Below are 16,482 nucleotides of genomic sequence, written 5' to 3' on the forward strand. Positions count from 1 at the left end.
ACCGGTGAAATAATTGATCACTTCTCTGTGTCATCTGTTGTGTTGGGAGCTGCTGGTGAATAATAATAATCATCATCATGAATTCCATACGCTTATATAGCGCTTTTCTGGACACTCCACTCAGAGCGCACTACATACATGCAAATTGTTATTGTTAATGTTATAAGGTGGTAAAGCCCAGTGCTAGATAATCTTTAATGCTGTTTTAACAAAGCCTTCTACGTATAGATTTGTTGCATATTACTTATTGGCCACCAGGTGGCATCATATTGCACTTTAAATAAAGGTAGAATTTACCAGTCAAATGCCCGAATTGCAAAGGCAATTCGACGAGGAATGCAGTATTGATTACATAGTAATCACCTCTTGAAAGCGTTTCTGTGTGGATGTTTATAGTATTTTATGTGGTCATTATGTAAAATCAGGTACATTACTTGTCTCTCCTATGGTTGTGATGTTAGAAGTGTTGAGCCGGTTTCCGCCGTTCCGAGTCGTGGAGCTCGCAGTCGCTGGTGCACACACAGGCGGCGGCAGAAGCTGGTCGTGCCTCCCCCCAGGCAGTGTGGCCCTGCGCCCTGAGCTGACAAAGTCTGGCTAAAACGGGGCTCACACCTGGTAGAAACACTACACCCTGAGCTCTTTTCAGGCTCCTTCTGTCTCTCCTCCTTGTGTTCGGATGATGCCGAAATGTATTTAATCAAGATTAGACTACCATAATACCTTGATTTCATGCTTATTTCTAGGCTGAGATTCTGCCGAAGAAATATCTGTCAAACGCGTTGCTCGTATCCAAACCTACCCGTTAAAGATCCATCTTTTCACTCAAGATTGAAATATTGTGATTCAACTGACTCCTGGCTTGACTCACTGTGCTGTGCTTTATCTGCACTTTTTTCTTTTGTTGACGCGGAAAAGAGAATGTCGTGTATTTAGCAGAAAAATAAGAAGAGGACCATGTGGGAAACCAAAAACAAATGTGAAGATTTTAATGGGTAGTCCACAACTGCTGCACGGTAGCTCAGGTACAGTACGCCAGTTGTGCTTTGAGTTGGTTAATTGTCACACTGTTACTTTTATCCCTTGTTTTCGGTGCTATCGAATGCACTCTGAAGAGCGATGTGGATTTGGTTCATCGCACAGAAGTGTGTGGTAAAGAAATATCACTTTTTTGCTTAAACCTTTGTGTAAAACGAAAGGGAATATGCAGTTGCCCTTTGTATTCTCTTTTTCTTAGCTAAGGAAAGCTTCTTTTCTATTGGTGCACAAAGTCATGCTTCACTCAATGACACAGCGTTCTTAGACATTCTGTAGCATTGTTAAAACTGCCATTAGAGTACACGTCATACTGCAGCTTGCGAGTCTGTCTCCGCCAGTGCTTGCTGTGTACTTCTCCTGCTGCATGTTCTAGTCATACCATAGTAGATCACTAACAGAAATCTAAAACGCTGAATACATTTATGAAATGGAGAGAGTGGATAGAGGTTGTATTTTCTGTTTCACTTCTTCTACGGATTGAGGCAACGTATTTTGTACCGCCGGTATTAAATTGTGATACAAGTATTTTTATGCAGTAGACATGGCGAGTGCATAAAATGTGTAGAAAGTTATACCATAATATACCGGTGGTTAAGCTTGATTTGTGTTCCTTTAATAAAGGCATAAGTCTAATTTAAGATGAAATGAATTTATTCACTTTAAACAAAAGAAAGAAAATTCTGTTTACATTGTCTACAGAAAATATTTGAATGTGATCTCCTTTGCTGCGCCGGTGCAGACAGAATGGGCACACATACTGTAGTAGTTATACCGTAGGAGTACTATCAATACTCTTATGGATTAGGAGTAATCCATACTTTACATTAAACTGCTAACAAAATATTAACATGTCTCAGTGAATATATTTTACAGTTCCTGAAATCTCTTAACTATGGAAATGTTTGTGAACATACACAGGAGAAAATAAATAACTTTAAATCTTTGGCTTCCACCAAATTGAACACATTTTGGTGTTTTAAGCAGATATCATGCGGTTACTTACTGTTCAGCTCCCAGCAGTATAAATTCTTTCATATTACAATAACCAGCACAATGGCGTGTTTTCCTTTAGAAGGATTCAATTGCTTTATCACCCGTTCTATAAAACATATGCAACATATTTTTCCTAAAACAACAAATTTACCCCTGGAATTATGACGTGACAGCCAAGATCCTCAATTCGACCAGCAAACTAGTTTAATTTTGTCTCAGATATACTACGTAGCTTCACGCTTGTCTTTTTTCAAACGTGACTGCGGTCCGAGGAACATGAACGTAGAAATCCCACTGCAGAAAGCAGAAGAAAGCATGCTTGATTTGCACGTCCTCTGTACAGTTCAGGACACAGCAGAGGTGAGCTCCCGGCCCACACTCCTGCAGGACTGGAGGTCCTGCACGGTGAGCTGGGAGTGCAGAAGAGGGGGCTCCTCTTCCTGTGGTCTCACAAGGTCCGGGGGTCCTCACTTGTTGCTCTTCTTCTGCATGGCCTTCATCAGCTCTGACATGAAGTCTTCCTGCCCACCCCCGGCCGACACAGGGGTTGTCCTCTTGGGGGGCTGGGGAGCTACTTTTCGGGGGGCAGGGGCAGCACTGGGCGCTGTAGGGGCGGGGGGCGGAGGGGGAGGTGGCGGTGGGGGTGGGGGGGGAGCCCCTCCGCCCGCCCCAGAACTGGCTCCCCCGCACGGAGGAGGAGGGGGCAGGAAGTCGGGGGGCGGCTCTGGGAGGTCGTCGGGGGGAGGGGGCAGGGACTGGTCTTCGGCCGGCGGTGGAGGGGGGAAGCAGATTGGCTGGCCATGGGGGGGCGCCATTCTGGGGGCCGCGATGAGGCAGGGCTGAGGTGGCGGTGGGGGCACAGGGTCCGGCGGAGGAGGGGGCAGGAATTCCTCTGGAGGCGGCGGCAGCGAGGAGGGATCGTTCGCTCCGTCCCTGGCATTGTCCTGTCAAACAAAAAGGCAAAACTTCCCTTCAGATTCCCTTCCTCTGCTGCTAAAAGTCATGCCATCTTAAGCTTAAATTCACATCGAAAAAGATGTCATATTTATAACAGTACCGCATAACTTAATTCTCATGTCTTTTGTCAATTGAACCAAACATGTAAATGTGAAACAGCTTTATCACACTTGTTTGAGTTTTTCAGGAGACTTTTGATTAGGTTCATCATAAAATGTCAGTAAACAGTCAGAAATGAGTCTTTTTAAGTGGCCCAAGCTATAACTATACTGATAAAATATACGCAGTGGCGTACCACAAGGATCCATTTTGGGCCTGTTGGTTTTCCGGATCTATAGTGGTGACTATAGTCAAACTATAGTTTGCAGATGATACAAAAACGGTGGGGGGGATGGGGGCAGGTCTGGCAATCACTGACTGCAGTTCCTTTCCCCAGGGTTCTGAATTTAAATTCAACTGAAATATAGAACCCACAACTCTCAGCTAAAACTCATATTGGTTTTTTACATGCAGCAAGCTATCAGACTTTTGCATCTGCAGTATCTTATCTGGGTTCTTACATACTGTGTGTAATTTTGAACTGAGACTGAAATATACACGTATATAAATGTACAATTTTGCTATTCAGTTAAAATTAAACTGAGAGACTAGAAACACGATAAATGCTTATAGCTCCTGCACTCAATTATATCATTTTTAATGTCTGTCAGTGTTTTTAAAAAACAAAAAAAACTGACACTTCCTTATTCCTTGTTAGCTTCAACTTTCAAAACTACTTACTTAATGTGTATCTTCTTTGCAAAGAAAGATGTATTGAAGTAACATTAGGTTATGAATGCGACATAATCATTCCCCCCTTATCTAACAATTACAGATGTCCAGTGTGAAAAATGTACTGTTCCCTTCCGCGACCTGAACTAAATTTGAAATGAGCCTCTGGGGCTGAAACGCTAATGATCTGACCTTGTGAGGGCACACTGACCACCTCCCCCCAGCAACAGCACAAAGCAGACCTGCTCACCGCTCATCCCTGATAATGATGCATCTGCGTACCGAGCTCACATTTACACATATTACAGTATCTTTAAGAGCGGGAACGTATTGCGATTTGTTCTGTAGTCTCAGAATCCCTTCCCCTATGTTACGATGCGTACAGTGCCTTGCGAAAGTATTCGGCCCCCTTGAACTTTTCAACCTTTTGCCACATTTCAGGCTTCAAACATAAAGATATAAATTTTTTATTTTATGTGAAGAATCACCAACAAGTGGGACACAATTGTGAAGTGGAACGAAATCTATTGGATTTTTGAAACTTTTTTAACTAATAAAAAAATGAAAAGTGGGGCGTGCAAAATTATTCGGCCCCTTTACTTTCAGTGCAGCAAACTCACTCCAGAAGTTCAGCGAGGATCTCTGAATGATCCAATGTTGTCCTAAATGACTGATGGTGATAAATAGAATCCACCTGTGTGTAATCAAGTCTCTGTATAAATGCACCTGCTCTGTGATAGTCTCAAGGTTCTGTTGAAAGCGCAGAGAGCATCATGAAGACCAAGGAACACACCAGGCAGGTCCGTAATACTGTTGTGGAGAAGTTTAAAGCCGGATTTGGATACAAAAAGATTTCCCAAGCTTCAAACATCCCAAGGAGCACTGTGCAAGCGATCATCTTGAAATGGAAGGAGTATCAGACCACTGCAAATCTACCAAGACCTGGCCGTCCCTCTAAACTTTCAGCTCAGACAAGGAGAAGACTGATCAGAGATGCAGCCAAGAGGCCCATGATCACTCTGGATGAACTGCAGAGAACTACAGCTGAGGTGGGAGAGTCTGTCCATAGGACAACAATCAGTCTTACACTGCACAAATCTGGCCTTTATGGAAGAGTGGCAAGAAGAAAGCCATTTCTCAAAGATATCCATAAAAAGTCTCGTCTAAAGTTTGCCACAAGCCACCTGGGAGACACCCCAAACATGTGGAAGAAGGTGCTCTGGTCAGATGAAACCAAAATCGAACTTTTTGCCCACAATGCAAAACGATATGTTTGGCGTAAAAGCAACACAGCTCATCACCCTCAACACACCATCCCCACTGTCAAACATGGTGGTGGCAGCATCATGGTTTGGGCCTGCTTTTCTTCAGCAGGGACAGTAAAGATGGTTAAAATTGAGGGGAAGATGGATGCAGCCAAATACAGGACCATTCTGGATGAAAACCTGTTGGAGTCTGCAAAAGACCTGAAACTGGGACGGAGATTTATCTTCCAACAAGACAATGATCCCAAACATACAGCAAAATCTACAAAGGAATGGTTCACAAATAAACGTATCCAGGTGTTTGAATGGCCAAGTCAAAGTCCAGACCTGAATCCAATCGAGAATCTGTGGAAAGAGCTGAAAACTGCTGTTCACAAACGCTCTCCATCCAACCTCACTGAGCTCGAGCTGTTTTGCAAGGAAGAATGGGCAAGAATTTCAGTCTCTCGATGTGCAAAACTGATAGAGACATACCCCAAGCGACTTGCAGCTGTAATCGCAGCAAAAGGTGGCTCTACAAAGTATTAACGCAAGGGGGCCGAATAATTTTGCACGCCCCACTTTTCATTTTTTTATTAGTTAAAAAAGTTTCAAAAATCCAATAGATTTCGTTCCACTTCACAATTGTGTCCCACTTGTTGGTGATTCTTCACATAAAATAAAAAATTTATATCTTTATGTTTGAAGCCTGAAATGTGGCAAAAGGTTGAAAAGTTCAAGGGGGCCGAATACTTTCGCAAGGCACTGTAGTTCAGGACCCTATGCAGATGGTATAATCTGGAAGTGGAAAAGGCCAATGGGGAGGAGACGACCAGGATCAGGGCAGGTTGACAAGCAGGGGGGGCGTGACGACAGTGAACTGGAGCTTGGGGCGTGGCTTGGGGCGTGGGGCGTGGAAGTCCAAGGTCCTAATCCGGTAGATCCATCCGCGACAAAATCAAGACACAGTTAAAAACTGTAATGGAATCCGGTACAGGGACGGGGAGGAAAAACAGGATGGCGAGGCCAGGCGCCCTGAACCCTGGGCTCAGCAAGATCAGGACGCCGACAGGAGGCCTATGCCCTCAAGCCACAGATGTAGGGCGACTTGGTGGTAGGCGGGCCTCCGGGCGTCCGTCTTCCATTGCAGAGCCGGGAGTAGGGAGAGCGCCTGGCTTAAATAAGGAGGGGCAGGATTGGAGGCAGGTGCACATGATCAACTAAAATGTGAAAGAGCCGGAGCGCCCTTAAAAGTAAGGATTACGATCGTGACACCCTACCTTGGCCTCTGCCCGCTTCCAGGCTTCTGGGAAGGCTTTGCTGAGAGTCGTGTGTGCAGGGGCTTGGGCTGCATGCCCATTGGCTTCTATGGCAACTTTTGCTGGAAAGCAAGGAGAATGTTATCACGGATGGATATTACTTGCCATTTCTACACAAGACAGTATAATGAATTCATCTGCAGTCCTCTCATGATACTTTTCCTTGTTACTTGAATATTTAACCTCCAATGCCTCAAGAGTGTTTCTGTCACAGGAGTTTATAACTCAGCTTTTTTTATGGTATGTTCAGGCTGATGTTGCTGCAGAAGGCCACTGTCACCTATTGTATAGTCTAGGTAGTGAGTGGAATTGTGCAGCATTAGACAAGTAGTCACCTTTTGCAGATATTTTTTTTCTGATACAGTATGTCCATCAAATCATCCATGTTCTAATAATGCTTTTATGCAGTTCAGGGTCTGGAGATGCCAAAGCCTGTCCTGGCAAGCAACAGGAGAAAGACCCTGGATGGGACGCCAGCCCATTGCAGGGCAAATAGACACAAACAAATTCACTCTCCCCAGGGCCGGCTGTATCAGAAGCCAATTAACATACCAATATGTCTTTGGACTGATGGAGGAAACTGGAGCGCCCAGAGGAAACCCATATGAATACAGGGAGAACATGCAAACTCCATGCAGATAGCAGTCCAGGAGTTGAACCCAGGGCCCCAGTGCTGTGAGACAGTAATGCTCACCACTGCACCACCCTTTTCTGATAATGGTTCCCTATAAGTGGGGCTGCAGTTTTAACCAAAAAGCAGGTTTATCTTACACAATTACAGAACAAGTCTATACAATCCATTCAGAAGACAGACTACGCTATACCTATTACTGAAAAACTGAATCTTTCAAAAGTTTCCCAATTTGCATTGCACACTTTGGAGCTGAACTAAGTTTCAAATGTTTTTTTTTTTAAATCTTTATTTTTCCAAGTTTATAATTGGCAGGCGTTTCGATATGTTTCCTCTCACGCTTTCAGAAAGAATTCAGGGTTAACTTTACCTCTGGGAGGTCCAGAAGACTTTGTGGTGTTTGCAGCAGCTAAGTTTGACCAGCGGGAGGCCAGTCCAGCTCTCTGCACTGCTACTTTGTAGTTGTCATAAAGTGTCTTTCCATACTGAGGGAAGGCAAAACAGATAGGAGTTCATACAGAAAATACCTCTTCAAATGACACAACAAGTAGGTTTTAATATGAATATAATTTCCACCTTTTTTTAAGGTTGCTGTTTAACGTGCAGTTCACTGCTGTTGTATCTTCAATTATTGTGATGAGGTTTGAAATCCAATCACCATTTCTGTTTTTTTAGTCTGAGTTGGCTTGCATTTTTATTTTAATAAGTTGTCACAGTTTAAGTTTTGAGAAGTTCTGAGAATCACAATCTTGACCTAATATGTTCAAGAATGGTTAATTTTTTTTTATATTAACCAGGAAAGAAAAACATGATGCAGACCTGATAATGATGTCAAAGATAAAAAGTTATTTTGAATTTTTTGTGATGTAAACCCATTTTTAAATTTAATTTAGTTTTAAATAGTTTAGCTTTAGGGGATTTTTTAATAATAAAATTTATTTAAAATTAATTCTAAAGAGAAGAAAGACAAATAACATTTCAGGAAAACAGAGACCGGTGTTGTGTTTAATTATACTGTATTAATACATCCTGCAGTCTAGAGCACTACAAGCAGGAACTTCACATCCTGTATTGTTCAAGCTCTTTCCCAAAATACTACTGAACCAACCTCAGAACCCCACGCACTGTTATTAAAAGTACACACAATGTGAGGTTTAAAAATATTACAAAGCTGAAAGAGTTTTTTCCACCTAAAAGACAGTGTGCTAGCTACTTCAAAAAGGTGAATGTCTTTGTCTTTTTCTTCTATATTTTTCATAGGAATAAAGAGTAGATCAGTATTTCAGAATTTTATGTAATTCATACATTTCTAACTGACTTTTGATGGGCATACTGTTGAATGCCAGTTTATGTTTCATCTCAATAGCTTTAACAGGTCTGGCTTGTTTATCGACGTTCATTGCAAAGCATGACCAGCCTGTAAAGGGGATTAGATGAGTCTTTCCATGGTTTACTGAACTCACCTTGGCTATTCGTATTGCCGTCACCCACTGGTGCATCATGTACTTGTCGTCACAACACAGGTATTTGATGTACTGAGACTCCTTTTGGATCTGAGGGTGCTGGCAAAAAAAATACAAGTCAATCCATTACTTACTTACTTTTAACTTATAATATATGCATAAAGACAGAAACGTTGTATTCCTTAGGGAGAATGTTCGATTTGTTTGAAAAAACAGGCCTATTTACCCACTTACTGTACATCTTTTTATTGAATGGCTTGTGCTGAGCCTGCAGAAATCCCGACATTTTGTACCGTGCCCATGATTTTAAAATTGTTCGACAAGGCATCCGAAGCCTCAACTGACTGTTAACAGCTCCCATACCAATCTGGAAGACGAGACGGACAAACATGCCCATCCTTAGAACTGTTCATCTTTTGACATGCTGTCACGGATGTCGGAAGGGATAAACCGTGGAGAGGCAGGAGAGTGGAAAAAGACCCTATGCGAAGCGGCGGAACGGGGAGTTAGCCCGGGCTCAGCAGTGCAAAGAGTTCAGGAATGCCGTATAGAAACCTATGCCCTCAGGCCACGGACGGAGCGGCGACCTGGTGCTAGGCGGGTCTCAGGACATCCGAACGTCAATGCTGAGCGAAGCAGAATAAGTGACCCGGAAATATATAGCCCCAAAGAGAGAGACACCGGAAGGAGAGCAAAGCACAGGAAACTAGGGACAGGACAGAGAAGGAGAACCCTCTGGCTGTAGAGGGCGTGACACATGCTGTGGCACAGGGAATCAAGATGACCGTTTCGAGCTAATCCCATGCATGTTGCAGCTTGAGCCTGGTCACAGTCAGCTCATGATTTGACCTAAACTCAAACCTATGACGCGTGAGGCACAGAGCTAGCTCAGCTCTCTGGCCAAGGGTTCAATCGTTCTGGGGTGCCCTTGCACAGAACATTCATAACCCACTTGGAGAGAGATTGTAAAACAGATGAGCTCTTTTCTGATTCTTAGGCATGTCTGTAGCACATCTTCTTGACTTTCATCAAGTTAGATTGTGAGTTTGAGAGCAGACCTTGCAGCCTGGTGAATACCTTCTTCCAGAATGGGTTAGTCATTGAATACTGCTGCTGCCTGCTGCTCTTCCTGTGCTTCTCAGCACTCAAAATAAATTTGCCGGTGTTGTCCAAATGCTTTTTATGAGGTCATGGCCAGAAAAGAAATAATAATTCCAATGCGAAGCAGATGTTTTGACGATCTCTCAAATTTCTGTCTAAAAAATTAAGCTTGAAATGGTCGCCCGAATGTGTTATGCTAAGATGTGCTCATTGTGAAATGCTCGCTGTCCTGTCCTGACATTTCTCATATGTGCTGTTCATCCGGACTCACACCAGATGGCGTGAATTCTTTACATTTCCTGTGAATGATTAGAGGAAGTGAAATAAGGATTTCTAGAGTTATTGTCAACATAATTTATCTGGTGGTGCAGGAAGATGGCTGGTCTTAATGAGACCTTTTCTGCAAAATGTTAAAGTACTTCAGTAAACAACAGAAAGCCATTCTTAATACCTTAAATATGTCTCCTCTCCAGTTTGCAGGTGATAACACAAACTCACAAGAAAATGATTACAGGTGTGTGACAGTAGCACTTATTAATGACTCTGTCCCTTAAAATATTTTGTGAGGTGTGCTTCATAGTTAAATTACACATGCATATAAATCAAGGGTACACTTTTTTAAAAGTCATGGTAAAGTGATAAATCTATCATTTTACAATGACCAAGGAAAGGGATGTTCTTTAATCTTTCTGCTCCTTTTTAGTCAAATATATATTTTTGACGCAGCAGAAGAGACAGCAGTGACAGGCATTTTTCTGGCTACTGAGAAGGTATGGTACATCGTACATACAGGACGAATATGCCAATCTCTGTAACTCCTCTCTTCCTGAGTAGCTCTAATTATTTGGTCAAAAATAGAAGTCTATTTTTTCCTCTAATACTTTGTTGTGGATATCCTTTAATATCCAAATTAATTTAAAGAAGCTTTCAAAATTTTTTTATAATAATAAAAGGTTAATTTATCCTGTTTTTCTGTTTTTCAAAATTGAAAAACCTTGGGGTTATATTCGATTCTGGCTTAACATTCGACCCACATGTACAGCATACTGTCAAAACATCTTTTTTTCACCTTAGAAATATCGCAAGACTACGCCCTATGCTATCATTAACTGTGGCTGAAAAGCTGATCAACATATTTGTATTCTCTCGAATTGACTACTGCAATGCTCTGCTCCCTGGGGTATCTAAATCTACTCTGAACAAGCTGCAGTATGTCCAAAATTCAGCAGCCAGAATCCTGACCAGATCTAGTGCAAGTGTTCACATTACTCCTATCCTGGAGTCCTTGCACTGGCTTCCGGTCAAATTCCGCGTAGACTTTAAAATCCTCATGCTCACCTACAAGGCTTTACATGGCTTGGCACCTCAATACCTGTCTGAACTTTTATCGCCCTAGTCCCCACCTCGCAACCTCCGCTCTTCAAATTCTGCCCTCCTTACTGTCCCCCAAGCCCGTCTACATTGTATGGGCGACAGGGCCTTCTCCTGCTATGCCCCCAAGCTCTGGAACTCCTTGCCCAAGGATATTAGAGAGTCACCTTCTCTAAACTCCTTCAAATCCAGACTCAAAACCCTCCTTTTCAGAAAAGCCTTTACTTAACTGCTTCCATTCTTCACCCCTCTGCTCTTCTTAATACCATCTTCCACGGTCTCCTCTATTGTTATTGTTGTATTGTTGTAATTATAATTGTGTCCTGTCTTGTGAAATTTTCTTATTTATTGTTGTAGTCTTCTTATTTATTGTTATTGTCATCCTGTAAAGCGCTTTGAGAAGCCACCTTTAAAGGCGCTATATAAAATAAAGTTTATTATTATTATTATTATTATACTAGGTTGTACTAATTGAGTGTGGTTACAGCACTAATATTCTAAATAATACAAATATATTCTAAGTAAGAATAATCCTGTGACATGAAGCACAACACAAAATCCTTTGCATTGTAATTAACACTTTGAGGTTGAACAGTTTTAGTAATTCAGCGTGCCTTTATATTGAAAGAGTTTTTATTTAAGTGAGCTGTGGAACAGCAAGACCTTCAAAAACATAAACTGTATGCTCTTTCTTCTTTTAACGTGTTTCGCTTTTTTTGTGTTAATCACAGAGGGATTGTTAAAAATAAACAGCCTAACAAGTGGCCAATTGTTGAAACAATACTTTAGCACACAGTTTGAGATACATTCCTCATTTTATTTTGAATGATTTTTAAGCCCTACAATCCTTCTTATGTGTTTTAGATAGATTTGAATGTACAGCAGTGCACTGGAAATGCAGTTATAAACGTACAGCTGTCTGAGACTGTGTGGTTGTGTGTTCAGGGAGTGGTGTTGGTGTGTAAATGGCCAACGCTGACCGTACCAGCAACACCAGCCTCAAAGCAGCTAATGGCAGGGCTGAAGTCTGCACAAGCACTCAAGAATGGCACTCAGATCTGTTAACCACAGTGTCGAAGTGCAAATACTTTCATATAATCACTACCAGACGAGAGCTTTCAACTCCTTTTTTTGGTGTGAGGTTGTATGTCGTACCTGCAAACCACTCACGTACAGTATAAAAATGAGAGACTTCAGGAAGCTGTTTCACAGAATACAAGCCTATTCTTCAGCCAAGGCCTCCTTTTTCTTTAACTTTAAAAGTTCAGCTGTGGTTGAAACCATTTCATGGTGAAACGTTAATCAACAGAATAATACTTTAGCTCTGTAACATCTTGGATATAAATGTGGGTAATATGTACTCATTACATACTTTATCTGATGAAATATTAATGGTGAGGGATTGGCAAATTTGTAACAATCTCTGGCTAATTTAGTGTAAAAACTCAGCTTTAACTCAATGCAGGCCAGGGCATAATAGGTCAATCAGATGTACGATGAATGGATCACTTATCTTCTTCTACATTTATGGTAAGAGCAGTTATACTTGTAAAACATCATGAGTTCTCAAAGAATTATGCAGAATTCCCCCTTACCTAGGACTTCTAACTGCATAAGCCACTGTTCTCTGTTAACGCTGTGTGCACGATACTGCTGCCAAAGGGATTTTGTTATGTGCTGCTTTAGCAGATATTAAGACTGCAAAATTACTCACAACGTGTTTCTAACCAGTCATATTCAACATGCAGCTTCACTCACAGCATGACAGTGAAAGTAGGTAGTTGCACCTGTGTTGATTTAAGATGCTAAGGAGACTCAGATGACACACTTCAACACTTCTGTGTTTGATCATGAGCGTTTCATTGCACCTGCATTGCTAGCATGTGGATTGTATGAAAAATTACAGTGCTGTGTTAGTTTTCATAATGAGTTTTCAACTTCTGGGACGTCTGTTCTAAGAATGTTTTCCTTGTCGTTTAGAAACTGATAATCCTTTAGAAAATAATCAATTGTGTATTGTGTTCATCACCAGATGGTTATCTTTTGTAAATTGCTATGAGGTCTATTAATTATGTACGTCATACACATGTAAATTTCATATCCTGTAAGTACAGTAAATGTTATTTGATATATGTCTTTTTGCTTCTACTACATAGAAATATTTTCTCATTAATGGCAATGTGTGTAAACTGCTTTCTCATTTCCACAGGCCTACTGAAACCCATTCAGAGTTATTGAAACTATTGAAATTATTGAAAAAAAGCCTTTAATGGGCTTCATCTTTAGTGCAAGTTCTTTTCATTAGTGCAAGTTTCTAGTCATTTAGTACTGTACATCAACCATTTTGATGTCATGGTCTAGACCTTTGCCATTTTTATCATGGATATATTTTGTAGTTTTTGTCTTACAGAGGGTGCTTTGTGCAGTTGCTTTTTCAGCTTTAGTACCTGCAGATCTGCTTTAATTTTTTTACCTGAGTTCCCTTCATTTAATGTTTTTATTTTCTATCTTCCTTAAAGATGTTTACTCTTGACTACCTTTGCCGAAAGCAAGGTGATACAGCACAGCGAGATCATTTTAAAGCATAGAGCTGTGTCATGCCGCTGATTAATTGTGGAAGACCAGCAAAACAAAGTACATATATAGCGCACAACCAAACCTAGGGCAATACTTTGTAAATTTACCTTTATTAAATGTTCATAAGTGCTGCTTTACACAATGTTAAAGAACCATAATGTGTATTGTCTGTAAGCTCAGGCAATCAGCTGAGCTTCCTTTGCTTGAAGCTGTAACTTATTTCTAGTGTATTGTATCTCAGATCAGATGAGTTATCAGGAAAACCTGGGTCTCTTACCTTGAGGACAAAACAGTAGTCTGTAGGTGCCTTGTATTTGACTTTGTACTCAGTGCCATAGTAGATGTTCACGTTGTCAAACTGTATGAAGCATGCCAAATCGCGTGATGTCTGCCGGAGAACAGGAAATGAGTTAAACCCTTCATGACTTTGAGCTCAGATGTGCTGGAGGTGCTTTTAACAGACTCTGTACAGTGAAAACATTTATGGTGTCACTTGGGTGCTTTTAGAAAAAAGTGTGATATTTCTAGCTATAAAAATACACAATTTTCAATGCTGTATGAATGTCTTCTACAGATATTAGTCATTGTGACTGAAATGCTGAAAGTATATTATGTATAGAAATGTGTCTGAAGTATGTAATGTTAAATGCATGGTTTTATAACAGACCCCCGTTCTTAATCTACTATTAACACTGCTATTTATACTATTATTAGTAGTAGTGGGAATAAAAGCAGAAAAGGTCATAAATGTTGCAATAGTGACAGTAATAGCATATTGTCCTTTCTTCTGTATGGTTCTATTGGAAGGTAAAATAATGAATTAAGCTTTATGCAGAGTCAGGTTTAGTATTCTCTTTTAAGGTGCATTTGAGACTGTTAAAAGTGCTTAAAAATTATTTGACACTGAAACTGGAAGGAAACATTTTTTGTCTCCCTACAAAAATGTGCCTCTTAGCAATTGCAGAAAAGGTCTTGTTGACAATCATCTAATATTTGCACAAGTGTTTCATTTGAAGAGGGACTCTCAGATATCATGGTAGGGCTGTTGGGGGAATTCTTCATTTACACAGGCTTGAATGGCTTAGCTTGATTTTTTTAGGTGCCTTCGACGTCTGTCTTTACTCTCTGACCTTGGTCTTTCCTTTGGGCACATAATAAATTCCAGAAGCCCGAAGAAGAAAGTAGCGCCGTTTCCAGGACTTCTTTCCATCTTCTTTCAGATAAAGAGCCCCTTCAAGGTCTGGTACAATGATGGACGTTCCACAGAAACTTTCCTGTGTTCAGGAGCATAGGGGCAAGATGTGGAAAGTGAAAAGTTTAAGCAGTCACATTGAATCATCTTAGCCTTTCTCATTTCAATCCTCTGTGGGCACATCGCTAAAGTTCAGGTCAGGGATTTTCAGTTACAAATGTCTTTCTGAAAAACAGCATTCTGTAACATGAATATTACTCTAATGGTTTCCTGTCTTAAGGCAAATGGGAATAATGTCTGCGATGTATGTTTAACAAATGCAACATGTGTGGTCAGCAATGAGCCACACATATATATGTATACTGTAGCACACACCTCCAAAAGAGACTCCTTGTCCTTGTCCTTCATTTCCCTTTGTTCATTTTTCTTTCCTTTGTTCCCAAGATAAAAGTCCTGAGAAGGAAGTTAGCAAGAAAGGAAGAAAAATAAATAAGCATATGTAATGTGAACCAAGAGTAAGTGGGGTTATGATTTGGGGATTATTTAATTTATTATTAATATTTTACATAATATTTAATTTGTAAAAACTACCTATTTTACATTTCTTTTAAGACATAATTGAGAGCACAACATAGTTGAGAAAAATAAACCAACTTTTTGCATGTAGATCTAGGATGTGTTGTCACTGAATGACTTCAATTTCCTGTTGTTATTTAGGTGTTTCTGTTTCTCTAATTTAATTTACTACTGTAAGGTGGAAGTAGAGACTATGTGAAATTATTAAAATTACAGACAGAGTGTTTTAAATCCATCCATCCATTTTCTAAACAGCTTTATCCAATACAGGGTCGTGGGGGAGCCAGAGCATATACTTGCAAGCAACAGACACAAGGCAGACACACCCTGGACAGAACAGAGCCCATTATAGTGCAAACAGACACAGATACACACTCTCACACCAGGGCCAGTTCTCACAGAAGTCAGTTATTCCACGCGTATGTCTTTGCACTGTGGGAGGAAACAGGGGCACCCAGAGGAAACCCACACGAACACAGGGAGAACATATCATTCATTACAATCATTACACAGATGGCACCCCACCTCAGGAACTGAGCCCAGGGCCCCAGCTCTGCAAGGCAGCAACGCTAACCACTGAACCACTGTGCTGCCCGTATTTTATACAGCATTTACTGCATTTGAAAAAGAACACAATTGGACTACTGTAACATTTTCAGTTGTGGCACAATTAAAGGATTTCAGCCTCCAAAACTCGTAATAGCTTGAAAGTTCTTGAACAGGCCGAGATAGGACAGGTACATTGCAGAGCGCACTTTCGTTGAAATGGGTACTATTTGGATGATTTGGATGGATTTTTAAACACGTGGGCTGGGCAGAACAATTTCATATAGTATGTTCAATGAAAGGCACAGCAGTGAATAAATGGGTGATTGGGGCGCTGTCTCAAGGGTCAAACTGCAGGTGGCACTGGTGCTTTACCATTGATCATGGTCTCTTCCCCAGATCACTCCAGCACATACCATTGTGCAATACAGAACCAACATCCACATGTGTAACAAGGAGGACATTGTAAGCAACTTTGGAGCACGACATTCAATTCCAGTGGCTGAGAACCTTTCTAAGTTCTGAAGCTCTACAATGCTACAGCCACTCCCTGTGCATGTATTCCTTTATATGTTTAGAAATGGATGATGTGGATGTGGCTGTGTCCTTCGCCAAGGAAGACCCAGAAGCTCTGGATTTAAAAGCTCTGTAAGCTCTGTGTGTGAAAAGGCATCTTTCAGTGGAGGCGTAGTGTTGAAGTTCTATT

General features: G+C 41.1%; 1 protein-coding gene across 1 annotated transcript in view; it reads right to left on the bottom strand.

The window, feature by feature from the left end:
* Positions 1-1,668: 1,668 nt before the first annotated feature.
* The window catches only part of apbb1ip (amyloid beta (A4) precursor protein-binding, family B, member 1 interacting protein), a 46,652-nt gene continuing 31,838 nt past the window's right edge, over positions 1,669-16,482 (bottom strand). Inside the window, exons 8-14 of the mRNA XM_069191268.1 lie at positions 15,030-15,107; positions 14,593-14,736; positions 13,740-13,850; positions 8,414-8,512; positions 7,321-7,435; positions 6,281-6,381; positions 1,669-2,972 (exon numbers count right to left, since the gene is read on the bottom strand). Coding sequence (XP_069047369.1) covers positions 2,496-2,972; positions 6,281-6,381; positions 7,321-7,435; positions 8,414-8,512; positions 13,740-13,850; positions 14,593-14,736; positions 15,030-15,107 — 1,125 coding nt within the window. The 3' untranslated portion in view covers positions 1,669-2,495. The remainder of the gene's footprint in view (positions 2,973-6,280; positions 6,382-7,320; positions 7,436-8,413; positions 8,513-13,739; positions 13,851-14,592; positions 14,737-15,029; positions 15,108-16,482) is intronic.

Source organism: Lepisosteus oculatus, chromosome 6 (genome assembly GCF_040954835.1).
Source record: "Lepisosteus oculatus isolate fLepOcu1 chromosome 6, fLepOcu1.hap2, whole genome shotgun sequence".
In the NCBI taxonomy this organism is placed as follows: domain Eukaryota; kingdom Metazoa; phylum Chordata; class Actinopteri; order Semionotiformes; family Lepisosteidae; genus Lepisosteus; species Lepisosteus oculatus.